General features: G+C 40.8%; 1 protein-coding gene across 3 annotated transcripts in view; it reads right to left on the bottom strand.

The window, feature by feature from the left end:
• Positions 1-315: 315 nt before the first annotated feature.
• asic1b (acid-sensing (proton-gated) ion channel 1b) overlaps positions 316-24,910 on the bottom strand; it is a 243,795-nt gene continuing 219,200 nt past the window's right edge. For all 3 annotated transcript variants that reach the window (XM_050038952.1, XM_050038950.1, XM_050038951.1), the window contains 7 exons: positions 12,562-12,712; positions 11,519-11,575; positions 10,817-10,970; positions 4,595-4,686; positions 4,173-4,252; positions 3,417-3,518; positions 316-2,608 (listed from right to left, as the gene is read on the bottom strand). In XM_050038952.1, the coding sequence (XP_049894909.1) occupies positions 2,513-2,608; positions 3,417-3,518; positions 4,173-4,252; positions 4,595-4,686; positions 10,817-10,970; positions 11,519-11,575; positions 12,562-12,712 (732 nt within the window). In that variant the 3' untranslated portion in view covers positions 316-2,512. The remainder of the gene's footprint in view (positions 2,609-3,416; positions 3,519-4,172; positions 4,253-4,594; positions 4,687-10,816; positions 10,971-11,518; positions 11,576-12,561; positions 12,713-24,910) is intronic.

Here is a 24,910-nt window from a genome sequence, read left to right as displayed (position 1 = left end):
CTCCCCCCAAACCCTTAATGCTCAATGCTGATTTAATTCCGCAAAAATGTTGTATGGAGCAAAACACAAGATAAAATGTTGATTAGAGAAAATAGAGATAGCAAAAATGCCGTAGATGAAGCGCAGAATGCCTAATCAGATTTTCTGAGAGCTACTTGCGATTAAAAATGAACATTTGCACAGTATCTGGAGTTGAAAAATACATTGCTTTCCCTCTGTTTACTCATTCAACCGAACGGACAAATAAAGGCTCCAGAGAGGGAATTTACTGATAAGAATAAAACCTCAGAAGAATAACAATTTTCAAAAATGATATTTACATTTTATTTATGCTTTGATAACTAAATAGACCAGCCTTTTGCCTGGAAGATGGAGACAGGATTATCAGGCAATATCGAGTATGTTTTATATAAAAGAAAGAAAGAAAAAAAAAAACAACCGAAAATAGTCAGATCAACACGATATTAATAATATGACAATATATCAAGAAGAATATTACGTTGTCTTTTACATCACCTCTACATACTGGCGGTATTGTGCTTTGATAAGACTTTTGCAACTAGAACACAGATACAGAAATTTTTTTAACAGCCCCACAAAACTCCAAGGATTTCAGCAATCAACTCCTGAAAAAAAGACCCACCTCCCCTCGTCCTGCAGTCGAGATAAGAGTTTAATGAAGTTGAATGAAGACTCCTCGACTCGTCGGGCACATGTGGAAATGAAAAAAACAAACGGATGAGATATGAAATTAGGTGTAGCTCGCTCATCCGCTGCACAGTCAACAAACACGCTGTACCTGTGTGGGTACTGATGAGGGCACGTGAGCCCACACACTTTCACACACATCCCTGTACTCCTATCTTTGTGAGGACATTCATTGACACAATGCTTTCCCCAGCCCCTTACCTTTACCATTACAACTCAATGTCTAATCGAAACCCTTACCCTAACCTAAACCCAATTCTAAGCTGAGCCTTAAAAACAAGCCTCAACGAAGCGGCAACCTCTGGGGCTGAGAAATGAAGCCACCGTGGAAGTGCCAAAAACTGCAGTTCCTTGAATGGCCACTTGAGGCTGGCTCCAGAAGCCAGTCAATTCCCATAGACCCCTGTGTTAAAATTTCTAACTTGAGAGCAGAAATGAACATGTTTACAGCCTGGTACAAAAATGGTTTTGGTCTCAATAGCTAATTATTTCCCCCATTCCCCTAACTCCTCTCATCCCCTGTCATCCAGATATCGTCACCTCTGGCTCCATAAAAGAAAAAACAAGATTGTGACGGCCAAAATGCCAAACTTGAGGCTTCAAAATGGGAGTCCACAAACCAATGTGCGATGTCACGGTAGCTGTGTCTATTATTTTATACAGTCTATGGTCTTAACCCTCAAACGGGCTTTTGAAGAAGTGAGGACCGCCCAAAATGTCCTCACTTTTCAAAGATGTCCTCACTGTGTTGGTTAAAAACGTGTTTCGGTCCCCACTATGTAGCAAGTACAAGTGGACATACACACACACACACACACACACACACACACACACACACACACACACACACACACACACAGAAATATATTGAATGTATGATCTCCCTTTACTGTATATCATTGAGGCAAACTTGGTAATTATTTATATATGCAGTATATATACAGTATATATAGTTTATATATATTATATATATACAGTATATATATTTATATATATATGTAAAGAAAATTATAATTGAAACGATGAAATGAATAACATGCACTGGACAAGTACAAGCATGCATTTACATGATGAGACCTGAAATCATCACCAGTACATTTCAAATGGTAGATGATGCACCTCTACCACTACCCACTGCCACCACAAGCCGCCCGAACATCTCCCTGCGTACCCACCTACACCGACCGTGAACAAAGATACATTCTCGTACAAACTACACAGAGTCCAGCTGTTGTTCTATGGAGCGCTGCAACAGTTACAGATGTTGCTACATGTACAGTGGAGTAAGCAGTATGAATATTTGTCCCACTAGCAGGCCAGTGTTGTGTGAAACCATCGTGTTGTTGTTGCTGCTGTGTTATATAAAGGCATGGAGGGCTCTTTTTATGATCTGCTGTCGATGGTGAGATAGCTGTACATGTTCCCTTGTTTATTTTTACATTTTTATTTTTTTGTCTTTTGAAAGAGAGGTCCGTGTTGGCGAGGTTCTCCTCCACGAGCATCCTTTGCGGCAGTATTCCAGAGGAAAACACAGAGACAGAAGAGTTTAGAGTGCTGCATGAAATGTTCTCCGGAAAATTGACAGATATATTTTTTTTTTTTAATATTTGGGAAATCCTCTCCACTTGGCCTCGGGTGACAGTTCTTTGTCGTATATGATTTGTCCGCTTTACTCCCTTTCTATGTAAAAAGTGCCTCTGTTAGACTTTGTATTAGTTCCTCACACTCCCCGTGCTGGATAGTTCTTGTTGTATGGTTGGCTTTGGTTGCATAACACGCACTTCGTTGCTCCACCCGGGTCTGCTCAGCAAGTGAAGTCTTCAAAGTTGCCCTGGCCCGGGTGATGAGGTAGCATGTTGCCAGGATATGTCGATGGGGTACGCAGGTTCTCGCAAGGAGCCTGAGAGAGAAATGAGGACAGAGAGAAAGCAAAAGAAGGCGAGTGAGATAAAGTAGAGAGGAGGATAACGACAGAGAAGACAAATGAGCTGCGGGAGAGGAAGTATTGAGATAGAGGGGAGGCAAACGTGCAGAGGGGGAGTCATCACGCCTCGAGTAAAACAGAAAATAAAACGCATTTGAGAAAACCTTCAAGCCACAAACTCCCAGGAAAACATGAATGAGCAACAAGCCGGGCCAGAGAGGAAATAGATCCCTAAGAAATACTCTGGAGTTTTTAAAAAAAATGATGAAAATAATGAAGATGGATGGAAAGACTATCAAGTACAGCAGGAGAGCACAACAGTGGAGGAGCACATCCCTCTCCTTTTTGTCTGCCGAGGCTCAGACTTACAATTAAAGTGTACTGGCTTCATTTACACTTGGAAATAAGTGAGCTGTCACACCTTCCAAAGCTCTAATTCTGGCCTGTCCCTGCTGGTCCCGTCCACCAGCCTTTGATTAAATTCAAGCCGCTTTCCGCTCTCCAACTTCTCTCTCTCCCTCAATTTTCTCCCCCTCTCATCCCAATCACCATTTCACTCTCTTTCCTGTCTCTCAAGTCTTTCCCTCTCTAGCTTCCCCCTGTCTCTATCTCTTCACTAAGTCTTTACTCTTCCCCATCACCACTATCCCCACCGCCGCCGCCTCCGTTTCGTCCTCCTTCACTCCGGCTGTGGTTGAGACCAGTGAGGACAAAGAAGAGAGTGTGCCCCTGTCAAAGAAATGCAGTCTGACACAGTGAAAGTACTTAGCAGCAGCCTACTGACATGGCGTTTCACATCATCCAGGCTCAGCACAGCTCCCCGGTCATTGTTGTTGCGGCCTTTGTGTTTCTTCTTCACGCATCGGCACAGCTTGTACTTGATCACCTGAAAATAGGCGAGGACACCCATTACTGACCTTTCGGGATCAAAACACAATATTCAAAAAACTCTTCTTTTTATTTTTTCCTGTCTTGTGATAGTTCAAGCCCAAATATGCTTTGGAGTTTGAAGGATCAGGCAAAAATGAAATTCAATAAAGAGACTGATGTTATGCATCTATTAATATGTTTCCCCCTTGAACCTGCGCATGAGCAGGTGCGGCTTTTTTCACTCTGTCCGCCTCTGAGACGAACAGACACAGGAAAAATCACTCTACACTGCTGGTAGAAGAAAAGGCATGGAGGGAGCATGGAACACAGAGTTAGCCTAATGAGAAGGGACAGCGACATCCTGACTAATCTAAAATATAATACATCCAAAATGTTAATGTATTCAGAGTTGCTGCTGCTGAGATGTGTGTGTGTGTGTGTGTGTTGCACAGAGATGGGCTGCGTGATTGTGAGGGACACAGCGTTCGTCACGCTCGCTAAAACACGTCCTTGTGCGGATGGTAAAAATTGTGTGAAAAACCCCATTTTGTCAGAAAGTAATTCAAATAATACTGGAGCAGTACACATTTCCATAAACAATATATTGCACTGGGTGTGAGTGAGAGGCTCCCAATAAGGACGGGAGATATTTGAAAAAGAGATATTTCACCTCATATAAATAGTCAAAGAGTTCGAGAATGGTAAGGATGCTGGCTCCGATGAAGAGACCCATCTGACCTCCGATATCACCTGGATGGGCAGAAAAGGAAAGCACAAATTACACCTTAATGCAAAACAGAGAGGGATGTCATCTCTGTGCACTCACATGAAACAGCTCTGAAACATATTTTTTGATTCGTATTAAGGTCTGAAAGGTGAGAAATGTGACAGAAAACATAGATGTTGGGGGAGAAGAAGTAGTTGAAAAGCCACGAAAGATTAAAGAGACAGTTCTGTGTCTTCTGGGACCTGAATACCTATTATAAAAATGCAAGCGCTTGCGTTACTGTCACTTTGGATAAAAAGCATCTGTCATGTTGCATACTGCATATTATCTATTCCCATGAAAACACTTGACAGCCCTTTCCTTACCCAGAAGGCCTGCCAATTCGTAGGCTTTCTTTTGTTCAATGGTTTCGTAGTTCAGCGCCTCAAAGTAGATATCCAGAACCAGAATGTTATCACTGTAAACAGAGAGAGAAGCACACTGTCTTAAAGTTACATATTCAAATGTCTCAGTTTATATATATATATATATATTTTTTATCAGTGTCCCCGGGCGGCTAAGTTGACTGGTGAGCCTGCCACTTCCTGCAGATAACGGAGCCGATGCATTGAGTTGAGCACATAACCTGCCGTCACTAGTTAATTTCCCCTGGTGGGTCTGGTCATTGAGGAAAACAAGGGAAATTATGACAGCTGTTTGATTTCATGCTGTGTTAATGTCTAAAACTCAGGACTTCAGCAGAATGAAAAAGAATGGGGATTACTTTAAAGGCCCTGGGCAAAGCTGACTATTATTTTGATTCCTGAATATCCTCTCTGTGGGCCAAATCAGACTTCACACCCCACTGGGGTTGAGATCAAAACCCTAACTCGACTTTGTAGTTTCTCTTTTCCTACTTGGTGCACTGTTTTATTACTTAAATTTAAGTCAAGACAAGTGATGATCTGTCAGTCTTAAAAGAAACTCTGGTAAACCCGGGGGCTAGGTTGAATGCAAATCGTGGCTGATAATGTAGAGATGGAGATGTACTAACACAAAATGAGCACACATCTGCTCGTTTGTGGGAGATAGGCTACACTTCCAGCTCCCGCTGTTTGACTGCACTGCACTATTAAAAGCACATAAAACCTCCTTAGTAAACAACATGAAAAACAATCATCCTACACTTAATTCCTCGCCTAGTGAGGTGATCGCGGTCAGTGGTTCACAGCCTTTTTATGTCAGACGAACACCCACAGCCCTTTCACACAAGCTTTTCACAGCAGAAATTTTAACTTATCACAGCAGGAAAGCACAGGTGGAAAAACCAATTTTAATGAGAGCTCTGTTCTATTAAATGTCCCAGAAAGCCTCTCTAGTGAGCCAGCACACACCACCAGGACCCTGGACCTGGTTCACCGAAGCAGCTTTCATTAACGCAAATTACATTTGAGCATTTCCTGCTTTGAGTCAGAGCCCAAATGTATTTGTTTGTTTGAATTAATGTAAAACTGAACATTATTTACCATTAACACTTATGTAAAAGTGGATAATGCACAATAATTAGGTTGGTTTAATCAATTCAATTCATTTTTTTTCAGTTTTAATCGAGTTTGCATTTGTAAACTATAACTATTTTGAGCAGCAGAAGTTGGATTTTTCAACTGAATCCAACACTTTTAGCTAACATTAACTATTTCAACCGTCTAACCATACTTTTAAAATTAGCTGTAGCTAAAAGTTTCAACTGGTTATCCATTACTTTAAACGTTAGCTAATAATATTAACTGTTTATCCATTACTTTAAATGTTAGCTGACAATATCAACAGTTTATCCATTATGTTAAAAGTTAGCTAGCAATATCAACAGTTTATCCATTACCTTAAATGTTAGCTAACAATTTCAATGGTTTATTGATTACTTTAAATGTTAGCTGACAATATCAACAGTTTGATTACTTTAAATGCTGGCTAACAATATCAACAGTTTCTCAACTACTTTAAATGTTAGCTAACAATATCAAAAATTTATCCAATACTTTAAATGATGGCTAACAATATCAACAGTTTATCCATTACTTTAAATGTTAGCTAACAATATAACAATTTATCCATTACTTTAAATGTTGGCTAACAAATTCAACTATTTATCTATTTATTTTAATGTTAGCCAACTGTCTCAATGGTTTATCCATTACTTTGAATGTTCGGTGACTATTTTAACTGTTTATCTATTAGGCTACTTTCGGTTATTTCACCTATTCATTCTTTACTTTTAGCTGGCTGCATTACACATTATATAAATATCATATTTGGGTTACTTTTTGCTAATTATTATTTTAACCAAAACTCCATTACTTTTACCTAACATACATGTATTTTTATAAAGCCTTCAATACGTTTACCAGGGTTGCCATCTTTTTTTTTTTTATGCACTCTAGCCCAATTTATCCAAAGTACACATTATCATCATTGAAAAATTGAAATGTGTACCTCAAAAACATTTTTTTTAAATTTCCAGAATAACAGTGAATTGTGATGTTAAAAATATTAGTAGTTGTTAGTAATTAGTATTAGTATTAAGTAAAAATACAATACTTTACAACCGCTATTATTAAACAATTATTGACTAGAGTTTGAAAATCCGTTTAATGTATACATGTTAAGGTGACCAGATTTTGGAAATGAAAACCGGAGTCATTTCCTGTTCAGTGGTCAAAATATCATTAAAGAGTATCATTAAAATCCAATGATATTATCTATGAAATAAAAAAGGAAGACAATAAGGGTTTCATTGACTACAGTATGTTGCTCTGTAATAAACTATGGTACAGGCTGACTGATAAAATTGGGATATATATACATATACATAGATGACTCAGACTAGATGAGTGAGATTGAGGGTGCAGAGAACAGCATAATAATTGGGTGGACGCTGTATGAGAAAATGATCATAATAATCAGGGGCAGACTTTACCATCAGGGCCGTAACTGAAAGGGCCCAAACAGTTATGGATCTATTATGATGTTTAGATATGAAAAATACTGATTTTGTAATTACACTTGCTCATTGTACCTTAAAAATTACACGTAAGAGCGGCTAGGTGAAAGGGAGACACGAAGCAATGCCTCCTTATATTTATTATTAATTCCATCTAAAGTCTGACGAAAACTGAAACTAAAACAAAATAGTCTATAGAAGTCTACATAAGACACTTTCCACTGCTGAACATTTGACTGTTTGTTAATTCAGACACTCTGGTGCTGTGAGGGAAAAGCTCCGCTCTTTGTCTGCCTCTGTCACGGCGCTGTCAGGCTGCGTTGATAGATCAGTCAGCTGTGTGATCAGCCATCACATCAGCGATTATTTATTTTTCTCTGGTTGAAAAAATGGACGTGTGGCATGCTACATGTGAAAAGAGTCAATTACATGAGTCTCTCACAGTCGATGTGTGAGAGTTGGAAGCCCTGACATTACAAGATTGTTCAACTCTGCTGTTGCAGTGTTTTGGCGCGAGATTTGCCCTGGTGTCGTGACAGCGTGAGCCAGAGCCTGAAAGTGTGAGACTCATGCCAGATGTGTGAGAGTTGGCAATCTTGCTTTTACTGTAGCTAACTGTTGAGACTCGTTGAGCTGAGCTTCTCTATAGTCTTTTCACGTATCCCCTGACAGCTGCAGAAGTAGTTAGCCCCTGGGATACAAGTGCCCCCGGTTGAGAATCACTAATCCAGATGTTTTTTTATCTTGTTATTGTGACATTCCTGGAGCTTTTCTCCTGATTTGTAGGCTGACCTGTGTGAGGTGTCGGCCTGCAGCTTGAATGATGCTACCTTGCTGTGCTCTCACTGCCTAGTAAGTAACCTGCAATACATCTGATCAGAGCTGTGGTCTAATGGCTCATGAAGCTGTGTGTCTCACTCTCTGTTTCTCTGTGTCTGTCGCTGTGTTAGTGGATCCCAGTAGAACGACTGTCCACTGTCACAGACTTCAGTTTCACACCACTAAACACTGCAGCCCAGACACCAGAACACTCCCAGCTAATACTCATCAGATTGACACTGCTTGGAAATATGGCCAGTCAAAAAATGAACTGAATGGACTCACATCTATCCACAGGGAATTAAATGAAACTTTCAGCAGGGAGAAGTGAAAGGTTTTTGCAGCACTCTGACTACATATGGTGTAATTATCTTGTCCTCAACAGCCCCGCCGGGAATGATAGATAAAAGATTCAACTATTATTGCACCCTCTCCTCATTTCCTTGAACTACTTTTGATCTTTTCATTAGATTTGGCAAAGAAACAGTACATACTTGGCTGATTAATCAATTCAAGCGCTGAGTGGAGGCTCCTTATTCTATTTCTTCACCTCAATGAAAAAAATACACGTTTGAGGAGGTGAACTGGTTACAACAGTTATTGTGCAGCCAGCAAGCTGATGAAAGGGAAATCAACCTGAAAACACTTAAATTCTGTATCAAGAGTTTTCCGGTGCAGCTTTAATTGTATTTATAGTCAGATGTGGTTTAATCCACTTAAAATAATAGTACACATCAGGTTTTACTCCAAGTTCCTCACAATTAAGACCAGAAAATACATTTTGTACTAATCTGGTTTGGTTTATTATTTCTGTAATTTCAACCAAAGGCTAGAAGAAATAAAACTTTGTTTCCTCTTGGAGTTGTTACATTATATAGAAAATCATAAACAAAGGCAAAAGACAATGATGAATTAAAGTAAGCCTATGGGATAAGGTTGAAAACAAGATCATGATGTTATGTAAAATATTTTTTTTTTCCAATATTGATTTCCTATAAATCACAATATGACACATACACAAAATCAAATATAAAATGATCAAATCAATGTTAAACATCACCAATTTGCTGGGAATCATCAATTTGGAAATATAAGATGCAAAACCATGACATGATAGTATCATATTATCTTCATATGATTCTACCCTAAGTTAATTAACAACAATCCAATTTATCTCAAGGCAACTGAATCGAACGCAACTGTACTTGGTTTTGTCTTAGACGTTGCCCAGGAGGTTTAACAACTTAACCTCTAAAAACAATGGTCGTTCACAAATGGCCTCATGTGACTCTAACGACTCCAACTGCAGCGTTGCAGCANCCTCTTGGATAAGAGGTGAAATGTCTTCTAAGACAAAACCAAGTCCAGTTGCGTTCGATTCAGTTGCCTTGAGATAACTATGACCTGGATGAATGAGAATATCCACAGGCAACAATCGAATTTCTGAATTATTCCCCAGCATTAGAAAAGGTAATATATAACACTAAAAGTCTCACACTCAGAAATGTGTTTAGCTTGTTGTCACTTCAGCTTCACTGTGCAGAATGATGGGAGCACAGAGTTTGACACTAAAAGACTGTTTTCAGGCTCATGTGCTGAAGTTCAGTGTTTACTTTGAATCTAGAGGTTGAGACATGTACGTACGAGCATGATTTGGTTACAGCATAATTAGTTTGGAAGCCAGTATTGGTTTAATATGCAGCCTAAATGAGGGTGATGTGAAAACCTGAAGCCTCCAACAGACACATACCCTAAGAATGGACTTAATAGTGCAATTATAATAATAACAATAATAATGATTAATTGTATTTATATAGCACCTTTCAAAACGCAGTTGCAAAGTGCTTTACAAAGCCAAATAAAAGACAAAGCAATAACCAAGATAAAAGCAATGAAAATAGAATACAAATAACGGGACACATAAATAGTTATAAATAAATAAAGTCTGTGTATCAGTAAAAGGTAATTGCGGCTAAGTGCAATGAAAACAAGCTGCAACGGATTCAGAATAAATGATGACATAATGTTACTGTCGTTGTACAGGCCACTGCAAACTGTCTTCGTTGTGGCTGGATGGCTTTTAACATGCTTATACACACTGTCTCTCCTTTATTACACATCCATTGTTTTCATACGTTTGGCTAGTGTACTTTCAGAAAAACCCCCAATATGGAAACCCAAACGAACAAGGGAGAAGTAGTAAATACATTTTATTAAAATATACAACATAGTGAACTTAAACTTTTTAAATACTTTTTTTTTAATGGAAAAATCATATCACGCACAAATTATTAATCAAAGTAAAGTATTTTTACATGTCTTAAAACATGTATATGTGTGAGGGCTGCTCTTTAATGACAACTAGAGAAGTGCACATAAGTAACAGTTTGATTAGCAACTGTGCCTCAGAGGTAGAATGGGTTGTCCACTAATCCGGGGTTTGGTGGTTCGATGCCCGGAATTATCATCGGTGTGAGAGTGAGTGTGAATGGTTACTGAGTGGCAGTTGGCACCTTGTATTGTAGCCTTGGCTGCCAGTGTGTGACTGAATGTGAATGGGTGAATGTGACATGTAGCGTAAAAGCGCTTTGAGTGGTCGGAAGACTTACAAAGAGCTACACAAGTGTGGTCCATTTACCATTTATTATATATAATTTTCAACTGCTTCTTGTGTAGCGTTACAAGATGGTTGCACTGAACAAAAAGTGATAATGTGTACAACTAAACTAAAAAGTGCCGCTAAAAATATCTCATCATTGTATAAATAAGACATAAGAATGTGACTTACGATATGTACTGCTCTGTCTTGTTAAATTTCTTGGCGAGGTACTTGGCTGACGCTTTGCTGGGTATCTTGACAAAAGACATCTCTTTCCCATAGCGCGTCATGTTGCACGGCGTCTCGCACACGCAGTAGTCATTGTCTCTCTCCACGAGAAAGTCTGAAAAACAGATAGAGCGAGAGACAAGGAGGACAGAGAGATTGAAAGATAGAAGATGCTGGGACAGACAGATTTATTGTCACCTCAGGATGACAAACAAAAATGCCAGCAGAGTGAAAGGCGTCAAAGAAAACCTTGTGAAAAGATGCTGCGAGGAGACAGCCTAGAGACCCTTATAAAAAAATATAAAAGATATAAGGCACACAGTGACAGAGTCAGAGAGACAGTCGGTGTCATGAAAGAGCCAGAGATTGCAAGTCAATAAGAAAACAAGCAACAGACATGAAAGGCCTGAAAGGTATCAGTTGATGGAGAGACAGGAGAGTGTGAAAAGGAGAGCCTCAGCGCCAGGCCTGAGGTTTACTATTTGAGAATGGCTACCATCAGTGCTGAAGGAACACTATTATCTGTTATCAGCATGGATCAGGGGGCTCTGAACAGTGGGACATACACACTGAGCAGTGTGCACGCACGCACACACACACACACACACACACACACACACACACACACACACACACACACAGCATGGTGGGTTATCTACTTACCCAAGGCAGGATCTGCACACTCCTTGTACTGCTCCGGGGTGCAGTATGGGGCATCTCCTAAGGACAGGCAGGAGAAACACAATGTTCTCAATGTGAACAAAAAGAGGGAGAAAGAGAAGAAGAAGGGGTTTTCAAGGAAGCACAAAGGATGACGAGATCTGGGCTCATAATTAATTTTGTCTCAGACTGTCATTACCGGCCTTATCAGGACTGGATATTCGTCACAAATGTGATCTCATCTTGTAATTGATTTCATTAACGTTTTGTACTGTCGCCGCCCCCCGTCTTCACTTTCAGTCTGTGTCACCCTCGTCCGTGTCACCCTCTCCATCTTTCTCTCCGGTGGCAGTTGAGCCATCCCTCTTCCCAAACAAAGGAAAAAGACATGTCCTAGATGTAGAGGAAATTATTTCCCAGCTGTAATTATTCACTGCATTTTTCTCCCTACTCTTTAAAAATCACTCCAATGACAGGGAGATAGGAGAGATGAATAGGAGCAGAGGATTTTAGCTGGGGGAGTTCTCTGTAGACTCACATTAATCAACTGCACAATCACTATAAGATAGCAGCTAATCCTGATTATTACACAGACAGATCGTCTGGCTCTCTATGGGCAAACACAGAGCTGAAAGTGACCCTGATTGAAGAGAGAGGGAGAGAGACATTAACAATTATTGGACAGGTGAGCGCGGGTTAACGGGGGCCAAATTCGAATGTTTCCTTTGTGCCAAACTCCTTTTCAATTTGCCATCAGAGATGCCACGCGGTGATTAAATGTAGGAGGTAGACAGCGAATGCCAGCTGTAATCACTGCACAAACACAAAGTGAAAATAGTTGAGTTTTCCGATTCACTGGAGTGTGAAAGTATCTGATGCATCTGCGGTTGCTGGCAAAAAGCACTTTGTTCTTTAAGAATTGCTTTTTGTCACCAAAATTTCAAAGAAGAGCCCTTCCAAACAACAGCAGATAATAAAACATCTTCATCTTCATGAATAAATGTAGACATTTGTATCCAGCAATGAGATGCCCTTTCAGCTCCTACCGGGCATGTGGACCATCCTGCAGTTGCAGTTCTCCACCAGATATCGCGTCTCACAGTCGATCCGGCAGGCCGTGATGCTGTAAGTGCTGAAGAAGTCTGAGTCCATCGCTGTGGCCTTGCAGTCTCCCCACGGTGGAGGCAGGTATGTCAGCTGCAAAAGAGAGAGAAGCAACAGTGCAGAACCACTTAAGTTATAAAGCATATTGTCTTTTGCACATCATGTCCTGTGCCCTGTTAATGCAGTCATTTGACCTTGTACTTTCAGTCGATACATCTATATAAGAAGCCATTACACATTTATTGTATTTGGCACAGAGAATGAATCTTGTTCTCCATGATGAATACATGTGTATAGTGGTGCTTACTGTGGGAGTTTCTCTCCTACGCTTCTCCTATTCCCAGTCTCCCTCTGTGCTTTTATTGTACTGCCCACTCTCCACGCAGGAGCTGAATAGGATCAGCTGTGAGCTGTGATGTTGAAGTTTACTCTCTGAACAGCTTTGCTGCAGGACAACGTGTGGTGCCGTTTTTCCCCTCTGTTTTGACCGTCAATGTAGATTCTCTACCGCCCTTGTGCAAACTGTGCAATAAAATATCCTCTTTATGGGGACATGTAGACCGAGCCGTCAGTCAAACACAAAGAGACTAAGAAAAATCTTCCCTCAGGCCCTCTGGATGCTGAACTCCATCCTGACCTCTGTTTATGCTCAGCCTTGTTTACCACATTGTCTGCTGTGAATCCTTTGCAGTGCCACACACAGAGTGTATTAAATCTTATGGTATGGTTTGCTTTATAGCTGTGACTGTGTAGTTTTATATACTGAAACCAAAACCCATTTTCACATCGTACCAATTAACACTTTTACCAAAAGGCATCTTTTTCATCTCAGAATTTGCATCCTTTATATTTATTTTCTAACTATTCATTTTCCTTATTCGATGATTACTCTTTATTGCACCTCACTGCACATATTGTATCTACACGTGAGCAGGCCTGCAAACTGCACATATTGTATCTACACGTGAGCAGGCCTGCAACTAACAATTATTTTGTAACTGATATATATTTATATTTTTCCTCTATTAACTGTTTTGTAAATAAAAACTCGACAATCACAATTTCCTATGTAACACTTTGGCATATGCGAATTGACTGAATCATAAAACCAAGAGTCAAAATCCCCATAGGTCCTCAGTTATCTACAACTGTATAAAAGCGGACAAAGGAGGCTTTCACATCAGGGACCTTAGACTCAGGTTCAGTTTATTGTCATTCCAACATGTTAAAAACATGAGGGAACGTAATTCGTTCGGTCCAGCAGCGAACAGAATAAATAACATTTTAAGATAGACCTACAATGAATAATTAAATCACCTAAGAAGCCTATAATATATATAACACAGTTAAAATCCCAAGCACCATGTTAAAGTGCGTAATAGTGCATCACAAGCCGCATGCAGTCGCAGCAGTACCAAGGACAGACTTTAAGCTACAGAGTTCATAAGCCTCACAGCCTCTGGGAAGAAGCTGCACTTGAGTGTCGTAGTTCTGGCTTTGAGGCTGCACAGCCTCCTGCATGAGGAGAGAGGGGTGAAAAGTTTGTGTGCCGAGTGTGTGGGGTCCTTCATGATACATGACGCTCTCCTTCTGCACTTGCTGGCCATCGCTGACCTTAGCAAAGATCTGAGTATGTTTGATCCCAAGGTCCAGGTCGTTTGATTAGTGTGAACACTGTGTACTGGGTCCACTTGAAACGGTGGTCTCTAGTGTTGTCTATGTGTACTCAGGTATGGTTTGCATCAGGTGTGAAAACCAACTGTGCCAGCAGGAGTCAGTGAGTAGAGTTGCAAAGGCCCACCCAGAGCTCATCCTCTGAATTGCACAGCCATGGGTGATAAAAGTAGAAAGGCAGGCGAGAGGGTCTTTCTTGCCATTGTCTTCAAAATACAAACAATAGTAGGCACAATGTAAAGGTTAACTCCATTGTGTGGGCTTGGGATCTTACGATTGGCGCTCTTTTTTACAGCTGTAGCAACAAAATGTCACATAGATGATGATGCAAGTTTACTCGGGTAAGGAACAACATTACTGATGCGAAAGCTGTGTGGCCAGGGAGTGGAGGGCAAGCAATTGTAGTCGGCACAGTACAAATCAATTGTACCTAATATTATGGACGCACGGTAGTGGATTTTTTGCCGGTATCCGATATGCTGATATGTAACAACTCATTTGACAGATAACTGATACCAATATCGATATACTTGCTTTCATGCCCACCTAATTTTAGTGATCAGTAATCTTCTGTAGTGGAATTAACATCATATAATGCATGCATACTCTTTTCGTGATGGCCCACCAGCAGATGGAGACATGAAATACAATACTTTTCAATACTTTCAATACAATACTTTAAATGTGTGTAATATTCATTCGTTGGGCAAAATAAGAAAAAGCATGCTGACGATTCTCAAATTTAATTTTAAAGCCAAATTGGCTGATACCGATGATGTGCCGATATTATCCTGCATAATGGGCGGCAGTAGCTCAGTCCATAGGGACTTGGGTTGGGAACCTGAGGGTCGCCTGCTCGAGTCCCCGTCTGGACCAAATATGGAGCGTGGACTGGTGGCTGGAGAGGTGGCAGTTCACCTCCTGGGCACTGCCGAGATGCTCTTGAGCAAGGCACCGAACCCCCCAACCGCTCGGGGCGCCTGACCAAGGCAGCCCCCTCACTCTGACATCTCTCCACTTGTGCATGTATAGGTCCTGTTTGTGCATGTGTGTGTCTTTCGGACCTGTGTGTTAATGACAAAAAGAGTGAAAAAACTGAATTTCCCCTCAGGGGGATTAATAAAGTATATAAAATTAAATTAAAATTACATTGCACTGAGTAAGCAAGATGCAGTCTCGGACCCAGCGATTATCACATGATGACAATAAACCTCAGGGGGGGCAATGGTCTACATTTCAGGAGATCCAGCATAGCTAGCAGATATCCGAGCAAAGACTTCCTCTTTCGTGCGCTGTTCATTTCGGCTGATTTCTCCCATTATTACAAGTATGTTGGCCGATACTGATATTTAATTTTAAAGCCAATATCGGCCAGTATCTATGATGTGCTGACATGCATCCCTACCTTATATGACAACCCCCTTAACCTGAAAACACACCGGCGCTGCCACGCTGGGGCGCACCATATGATGCATGTTGAGTGCTGCCCCTAGCACCAACAGGAAATGTTACTCTGTTGCTTGTGAACAGGAAACCACACAGTTATTACTCCTTAAAAGATCTATACCTCTTCCACCTATGCATTCGCTTGAAATCATGTGTGGACACCCACTGATTAATATTGATTTCTCACCTACACAGCCACAATCTCCAGAGCTACGTCTCACCAAGCAATATCTTCTTGCCACTGTCTTTATAACATAATGACAGGATTGTGGGTTTGTATAGCTCGTGATATTTCTTGACCTCAACAGCTAGTCTCTCCTCATTATTCTTCAACACACACAAGAGACAGCAACAGCAACAGAGTTCTCTTTATACATCCATGGTGAGGAGAGGACACGAGCTGTCATGGGAGCAGAGAGGAAGAGCTACATAGAGAATAAAAGGGGCGGCTGTTTTGACACGCGCCGTTCGCTGCTGGCATGTTTTGGCCTTCAGAAAGTTCTTCGTAAATATTCATATAAAGTAAGATGATACTAGTCATTTCTTTGGCATTGATGTTCAAAGAATTAGTTAAAACTATTAAAATGACTGACTAATCGATTAGTTGTTTCATTTCTACATGTGACACAACAAAACCTTTGACTCGTGAAGTGTTTGTATACTTTTTTTGTACAACTTTCTACTAATTTTAACAAATGGTAACAAGAAATGAAGCATATAAACAGACCATCAAAAACTAACAGCAGTCTAGTTCACGAAACCAGCACATTCCTAACACTTAAAAAGAAAAATAAATATATATGAGTAAAGATGAGACGATGACCAGCATATTTCTTGACCACTGGAGAGATCACCACTCTGAGCACCACTATTCCCTCCGTCATCAGAATATCTGAGCATTAAAGATTCAAAATGAGAGGAAAAAATTCAAACCACTGGATGAAAATAACCGAGAAAAGAATGAGTGTAGACGTTGGGATATATAAAGTAGGACAAATGTAAAAATATATACCTCCTCCTACTCCAAAACAAGCCTCAGTGAGTCTTGTTTATACTTGCAGCACACTATTCATGGAGGAAACGTAAACTGAAATCACTCCAACAGAGATGCACATATCATATGAAAATATTGGCAACATTCATTTACATTTGAACAGCCCTAAAAAAAAAAAGGTCAAAATTTGGTGCATTAAATGCAGAAGGAAGCTATAAAACAGCCCCTGTGTGTTTCCGTCTCATCAGTTCAAACAGTGCATCACTGAGTGCTCACACAGCAATAAATTAAAGGCCACTGTTATGATTTAGGGACCTGCTTTTTACAATCTGTACTGGAGTGCGAGAGGCAGCCGTGTGTGTCGAACACTGGATTTGGTTACTAATAACCCAAGGCAATGTTCAACAACATGCACATACAGTGTTCACACATACATATGCACATACAATACGGCACACTCAAGTAAACCAGATAGCCCTGACTAGAATTCAATCAGGAGATTATGCTGATTCCTCCGCTTATTTTCACATCAAGGACGTCTCACAAAGTCAAACAGAACATAAAAACCATCAGAGCTGGGTAAAATGTGGTAATCAATAATGAGTGCTTGTGTCTTTATTCACCTCATCACGTGGGTTAGACCTATTGGAAAAGCTCTGTGACTGGGTAATGGCTCTCTTATGCTCTGAGTTCTGCTATTTCACTTTTTTCCCCTGCATTTTCAAAAGCTCCGCTCAGCCATCCCAAACCACCTTGTGGCAACATTACTTCCCATTGGTTTAACTTCTGCAAAAGCTTAATTCTGCAAGTGTGGACAAAAGGGAATCTGGCGTAAGAGATTTCGGGACATGTTAGCGCGCTGTTTAACGACCATGAAGAAGAAAACAAATCATGTTAAAGATTATGACCTCAATTCCCACTTCGTTAGCTGAGTAAGACAGAGAGCAAACGAAAGGGTGAGAGGTGGGGAAAAAAAAGGAAAGGCGAGAGTCAGCAAGACCCTGCGGACAGCAGAAGGGGAGGACGGAGAAGAAACACTCTGTTCTTTTTGCTCTTTATGTTAAGTAGGGAGAAATTGCAGATTTTTCTTTTGTGGGATCACGATGAGTGACAGTTTGGCCGGCTGAATAGACCCCGACAGTTTTACACTACAGGACTGCTGAAGCAGGCAGTTGAATGAATGTGAGCAAACTGCATTAGATTAATGAAGAGTGAGCGTGCCAGCCAATGAAATAAGTAAATAGAGAAAAAGAGAGAAAGGAGGGGGCGGGGGGGTCATATTAAAGAGAGGAATTGTATTAGAAGAATTGTAATGACTGCTGGAGAGGAAAAAAGTGAGGGAGCTAGTGAGAAATAGAGAAAAACAAAGAGGGACAGTTTCCTGCAGACGCGACATTGCCAGCATGCAAAATCCTGCTGCAGCCCGCCGACACTGGAACACACTCACTTGTAGTGTGGACGTGGACGGACTGAGATCGCTCCCATTCCATCCCGTTCTCTCCTCCATTCATTATGCATGGTTCTGTAGCATATTAAGGCCAGAGTATATGATTTTTCAGGCTGTATGCTTGCCATCACACCTGCAGAATTACTCACAGTACAGAGCAATAACCTACATACACTTCGTTTCACTGAGCAAAACAGACTTCCACAGGCTGACTGGGAAAGTTTGTGTTTCTATGATTATGTTTACGGTGTTACAACCCAGCTCTGAGGCTGCAACAATGATGGTAGAGGAGACGCGTGTACAAATGGTTTATTTATTTACAAAATAACGATGAATAACCAAATAAAGGTGAAAGTCGGTAATCAGTGATGACAGCTGTGCCGTGAGGAAAGAGAGGGATTCTGTTGGAAGGTGGTGAGCTTTTATATCATTAGGCACACAGAGCCCAGGTGTGGTTCATGAGGTTAATGATGACCCTCTGACTTGACTTGAGAACAGTCAGGAAAACAGGCACACCTAGTGGAGCGGAGGGGTCGTCACTAAGGGCAGCTCCATTAGTTTGTTTTACTGAGATTTTTATATCATTCTGTAGCTTTCCAGTAGTGTCCCTGATATATTTAAAACTGGAAATTCAAATGTTGATGTTAAATCACAAGTCTCCACCCCATCTGCACTCCTGGCTAGACCACTTCCCCAAGATTATGGAACTCCACCCTTCAGGCCTGTGACTCTGTATGTCCTGTACCAAATCCTGTATGTATTATTTAAAGTTAACAGATTGTTTTGTGTTACTGTTTAAGATTTCTAAGTTTAAACTGTTATTAAAAGAAGAAAGAGAGCAATACCGTAACAGATGCATTAATGACATTAAATGATACCTAATTTACTAATATTATTTCCATTATTATTATTGTTTAACATTACGCAGAGCAGTAACATTTTCATTTAATATTCCTTGTGATAGAAAAAATCATCTGACAACCACCACTGAACCCTATCTGCAATAAAATCTTGAAACGGCTCCCTGGGTCCTGCGTGTTTGAGTGTGCACCCCATCATCAGATGTTCTGTGAGCGAGCGGCAGCATAACTATACAGATTTTTTTTCAGTTGGTCTTGGTCTGTATGTCCTTATAATTTTTTCCCCCAAGTGACCTGATGTAGGTTACAGAATGAAGTCTTTGCTACATATAAACCCATGTACTGCTGTGGACGCCATGTTAGTTCGGTTCCGAAAGTCACACAGTAACAAACGAAACGATCGAGTCAGTGGTAGAGCAGCAACTCCTGTGTGCTGTGAGGTAAAATTACTGTTTCTGTCAATGCAGTCTGGTGGCTTTAAAGCAGTGGCAGCTGCTGGTCTTTCAAACAGGGGAAGCTCACTTTAAGTTAACATCATAAAATTTGTCATATTGTTGCGAGGCAGTAACTTAAAAGGAACATTTAATTGAAGCCGTTTTTCAACCACACTCATGCCATTGAACCACAGCAAAACAGACCTCAAAGATTTTCAGATGGGTTTACAAACCTGGACGGAACTCTGTCAGAAGACTCCACTTGCAAATATCCTCATAGGACTGAGGTCGAAATGTGAAGCGCTGTCAATCACAAAGGGGTTCAGCCTTTTAGACAATTCCTCCAATCATCATGCATGCTGTACACCGAGCGTCCTCTCCTGCCTACCGCTCCATTAGGTCCCAGGGAAGCTGAGCCTCCCTGGAAGTGACGATTTTGTCGCATTTATCGAATTACCGTCTCACTTTGCTGCATGAAAAAAACCTGCTCAGCGCTGTCTCATAGGAATGCTCGGAGGCTCTGTGTCCACTATGCTGACACGAGAATGTATGACAGGGAGGTCGCGTTTGAAAACTGGTGATAAACAGCTGATGTTTGAACATCATAGTCGTGATGTTAAACACATCCTAGTGCACGTTTAATGCAATGTAAATTCTTATTTTAATGTAAATTCAATAGTGCATATTTGACCATTTCTTCTATGAAATTTTAGGGGAAGTTCAGCCTCCCTTGTTGTCTCAGAGCAATCGCCCCTGCATTAAAGAAAGCGACATAACAGCCTCAGTTCCCTGTTGGAAAGGTTAAGTTAAAGCAGTAGAATAATCTTTATGTAGCGTATGCTTAAACTGATGTTGATTTTTTTTTTTTAGGTGCTCCTTTTATGAGGAGGCTAAAATTCTTTTTGCTGCTGCTTCAGTCCACAGCCACCAGACTCCTTTGACAGAAACAGTAATCTTATTTTGCAGAACACATAGTTACCACTGCCTCTGTTCGGGTAGTTTGTGTTATTTTGTGACTTTCAGGACCCAACTAACAGTGTGTCCACAGCAGTAGGCTACATTGTTGAGCTTCTGTGCTTCTGTGGGGGATTAGCGCTGTAAAAAACATTTAAAAAAACATGAAAAGAATGCTGATGGACCCACCTTTCAAGGCCTGAATTATGTATCTATCAGAATTGCACCAAGGCCCCAGGTCACTAAGGCACCCACAAACATGAACAATCAGTCAATTGTGCTGCAGAACTGGTACGAATGTGGAAAACGCCTTGTCACTGAGGGTTCAGCGTTCAATTTCCAGCTAACAAAACACCCATTTCAACCTAAAAATTAACTGTCCTTAAAACTGTCAGGTTACTGATGTGTCTGTGGCAGACTTTTTGCTTTCTATGTGAAACACAGGATTGACTCCCAGCCAAAATTATGTTTTTAACCTCCTTTGTGTCGAGGAACAAAAGCATTTCTCCTTCAGAACACAGCATAGTGCTGAGAGTGCACTGCTTTCCATGTGGGACGCCTCATTTGAACTCCCAAAGGGCCAATAAAAACCTTGAACAGGGGCAGTGACAAATATGTTACTCTCCTGGGTGGCTCAATCACCGAGGCACAAACACAGTGTGACCTGATGATTGCGAACACGCAGATTAAGGAAACATTTTGTTTTGTGGTGTAAGAAGTTTTCAGATCCAATTAGGGCTGAGTATCATTTAAGAAACTTTGATAACAGGTTATATTACTGGTCCGCTTAAAGGGATACAAATACCAATAGAGTTCTTCATTTAAAACCTTTTTTCCTACTTCCTTTGATACACATTATGTGAACCGAGTAACATGTAGTACAGTCACACCTTTGAATGTTTTGGTGGAATCTCACCTCCTCTGTTTGGTCTGGTTCAATCAAACTCATTTGCCCCCTAAGTGCGGTTTGTTTGGGCAGGTGTGAACACAGCAATTGTACTCGGGTGCGCACCAAACAACCAGACCAAGACCTTCTTGAAGAGTTGGTCTTGGTCCGGTTACAAATGAACTCTGGTGCGGTTCGTTTGTGGTGAGAACGTGTTCCCGCCTCGATCTGAACCAACTGCAGTCGCATTACGCATTGTTTGGGTTAAACATGAGCATGTTACAGTCCTGGAGGATTATTAATGTGCGCCTCCTCCTGTACTGCCTTAATATGCACATTCAGCACAGCCAATGCATCAAAACATTGTTTTCTAGTTGGAGCCGCGCCTCGTTTTCAAACTGTATGGTTTGACTAAAATGAACAGTGACAGCAATAATATGATTATTGTTATTTAAGAGGGGAGGCATCTCCATAAGCCTCTAACCTCTCCTGCAGTGTTAAAACTTTTAAAATTCCTACTGTTTTTCTGTACATGTATGTGTAAATAACTAAACTAAAATACTCCATAACATTACATTTAAAATCTTAAAGTAAAAGTACAGATGTATCATCAACAAACTGCACATAAAGTATCAAAATTAAAAGGAGTCGTTCTGAAAAAAAAAAAAAAAAAAAAAAAGCCTCCAGTGCCTGATTATAATATACTACATTATTAGCTTGTTGATACTGATGCAACAATGTGTAAGCAGCATTTCACTGTGGAGCCAGTTTTAACTAGTCAGAGATGATTAATGAGGTAGTAAAGAAGAAAAATAAAGCTCTACTACACAGATTTGTATTCATCGTTGGACTTCTCTGTAATCTTTGCTTCTTTTATGCGAAATATCAGATAATTTAACAACTTTGGACCTCGAACACTTATTAAAGGAAACCACCTGAGGAGTTTAAAGAGGAAATAACTTTGGGTTGAACTGATAAAAGATCATAGCATCTGAAATGTGACATCGGGGGCAGACTAGACACTGCTTTTGTTGTAAAGGGTCATAAGAGAAAAGGTAGAGAATTACTTGTTTTATCTGTAACAATGCATTGTGTTTTATAAGCAATGTTATGTTTAAAATCCTAGTCTGAAAAGTAACTATTAGCTAAAGTTGTCAGTTAAATATAGTGGAGTATGTAGAGGGAAAAAGTATTCCATTTTTAGTGGTAACCTGCATTTATATGACCAGTTAGATTTTCAGGTTAATGTTTGGGAACTATTGTAAGGGCGGAAGAGAAAGAAAATGAACCATGCACTTTATGTGTGGACCAGAGGGTTAGAGCAGAGAGATGAGTGATAAATCTCAATGGTCTCAGCGCGAGCCACATTTTCAGATGACAGGGAGTCATAAGGTCTGAATTCCATTAAAAAAAACCCATCTCCTAGTGGAGCTTTAAACACATTCAGAGTGTGTCCCATTTGCCTTGACAATGTTAAACCCACAGAGAGGGTTTCTGATAAGCTTGCTAACTGAACAGCTTGTGCTCACTGTTTAAATTTCAAATGATTGAGATACCGACTGGCTGGTGAATGTTCGGTAAAGTCTGCCGGGAGTGACGGGGGGCAGACAGGGGCAGAAAGATCCTCCAGATGGCTGAGGATCAAGGGGGAGCGAGCGGGAGAGAGTGAGTGGTACTGGGACACAGGCCAGGGCTTGATCAACCCTGGCAGGGTCACCTGGGGCACGCAGGGTGACATGAGGCTGAAAGCCCTGAAACAACCACAATGATCCCAGAATACATCACAGATTGCATTCGCCCCGTTATGAGCTGATGTTTGTTCACATTAGGCAAAATGTTTGCATGACAATATCTAGTCCAATTCTGAGCGTCCTTGTAAACACAAACAGATTGTGTCAGACATCTGGGACGGAAAATCAATCAGATTTGAAACTGTCAGAGTGAGACCTGAATTTGACACTGAAACATCTTTTTGCCGATTGAAAATCTGACAACAGTGTCAGATACTAAGTGTTAGGTGATGTGCAGAATGACAAGGTGAGCTCTACTCTGAAGACAAGAACAGTTGTGATTTTGAAAATAATATCAGGACTTGAAGGGAAACTAGCAGCACGGCTGTTGGTTACGGATGTTAATAATGAAACCTTTAACCATTAACCAACAACAAGAACTTTGACCGATTGTTATCAGTTAAACAGTCAAAAATATATACTAACTATAATATAATGGCGCTCTGGGGGGGATCATGAGACAGCAGAGTCTGCTGTTGCCCAGACTGGAGTTGTATTATGCCGCCAGGGCAATGCCATGATGTTCCTCCTCTCGACAACTACAGCACCCCTCAACAAGCTAACCACCCAGAGGCAGAAGAAGACACCTATATAAAGCCCAGTTCAGACCGATGACTCGCGACGAGACTTAACTGCTTTAGAACGTTGCAGAGAAAAGATGCAGTGGTGTGAATTGGCCGTCTGAGCTCGACTCAAGCTGGCTAATGTAGTCACCTGCAACTCCGCTGGTGAAATTGCTGGCGGCTGGTTTTAGAACGTAAAGCTTATCACCTGTTTCTACAGCCAATCAGTTTGTAGTGAAGTCCGCTGGACATGTCCAAAATGACCACAGACAGCGTGTTCACTTGCTGCGCCAGGTGCTCTGTCCACGTCGAGCCCTCACGTGTGCCGGTGTCGGATGGTGGGTCGCTGCTGCTGTTCGCTGTATGTGCTTAAAATTTAGGGACATTTCGTCATATAAACACACACACATTCATTGACTGATTAACTGGCAATGGTAATTTATATTATTGTGGTGTATTTTTTATGAATACAGTCCATCTGATTCTCGTTTTGTTTCTGTTTTTCGCTGTTTCATCATTTCTACAAATGCATCTGTAGCCAGTATCTCAATATCACTATCCTCATTCATATTTAAAGAAGCTACAAATTATATTCAGCCACAAAATAAGTCTGAAAAGCTGGAAATCAGAACGAAGGCACAGAGAGTTGTTGCATATATATGATACACCATTATATCTAGTTGCATTGGTGTGAACTGGCAGGTATTCAGAACGTAGCAGAACAGCGCATTGCAAGTAGTTGCCTGTTTCAACTTGTCTCGTAGTGAATCTTTGTCTGAACTGGACTCAAAAGACAATCCCCTCAGTCCAATGGATACCAATCCTCCTCGCTGGTGGAAAAGGATCAGCAAACCTCTGTTGCTGCTGTTAGCACAAGCTAACACAGCAACAGCTGCTAACAACAGACACTAAGCTGTTAAACAGTCCCAACAAACTTAAAGCGACAGCGCAGCAGCTCAATTTTGTTGTTAAACCTGTAAAATTAGCCATGCTAGCCAACAACAACAACTCTGCTTGCACTCCCATGATTCTGATTTAAAACCAAAGAAGACATTTGTTGTCAGGGCCGCCAAACAGCCCTCTTGTTGAAATTCGTCTTGCCACCTCAGTGACTTCCTTAAATCAGTTTTAAAAACTTGGATTACTGCAACAATTAGACCCTCTGTGCCACGACACTCTTAACTTGTAATTTCTGCTGTATTTATGTAAGTCTGTTTTGTTTTGGTGAAGCACTTTGCAACAC

The sequence above is a fragment of the Epinephelus moara genome, chromosome 24 (genome assembly GCF_006386435.1).
Source record: "Epinephelus moara isolate mb chromosome 24, YSFRI_EMoa_1.0, whole genome shotgun sequence".
Lineage (NCBI taxonomy): Eukaryota > Metazoa > Chordata > Actinopteri > Perciformes > Serranidae > Epinephelus > Epinephelus moara.
The sequence above is the reverse complement of the archived record's forward strand: the minus strand, read 5'-3'. Positions and strand labels throughout refer to the sequence as shown.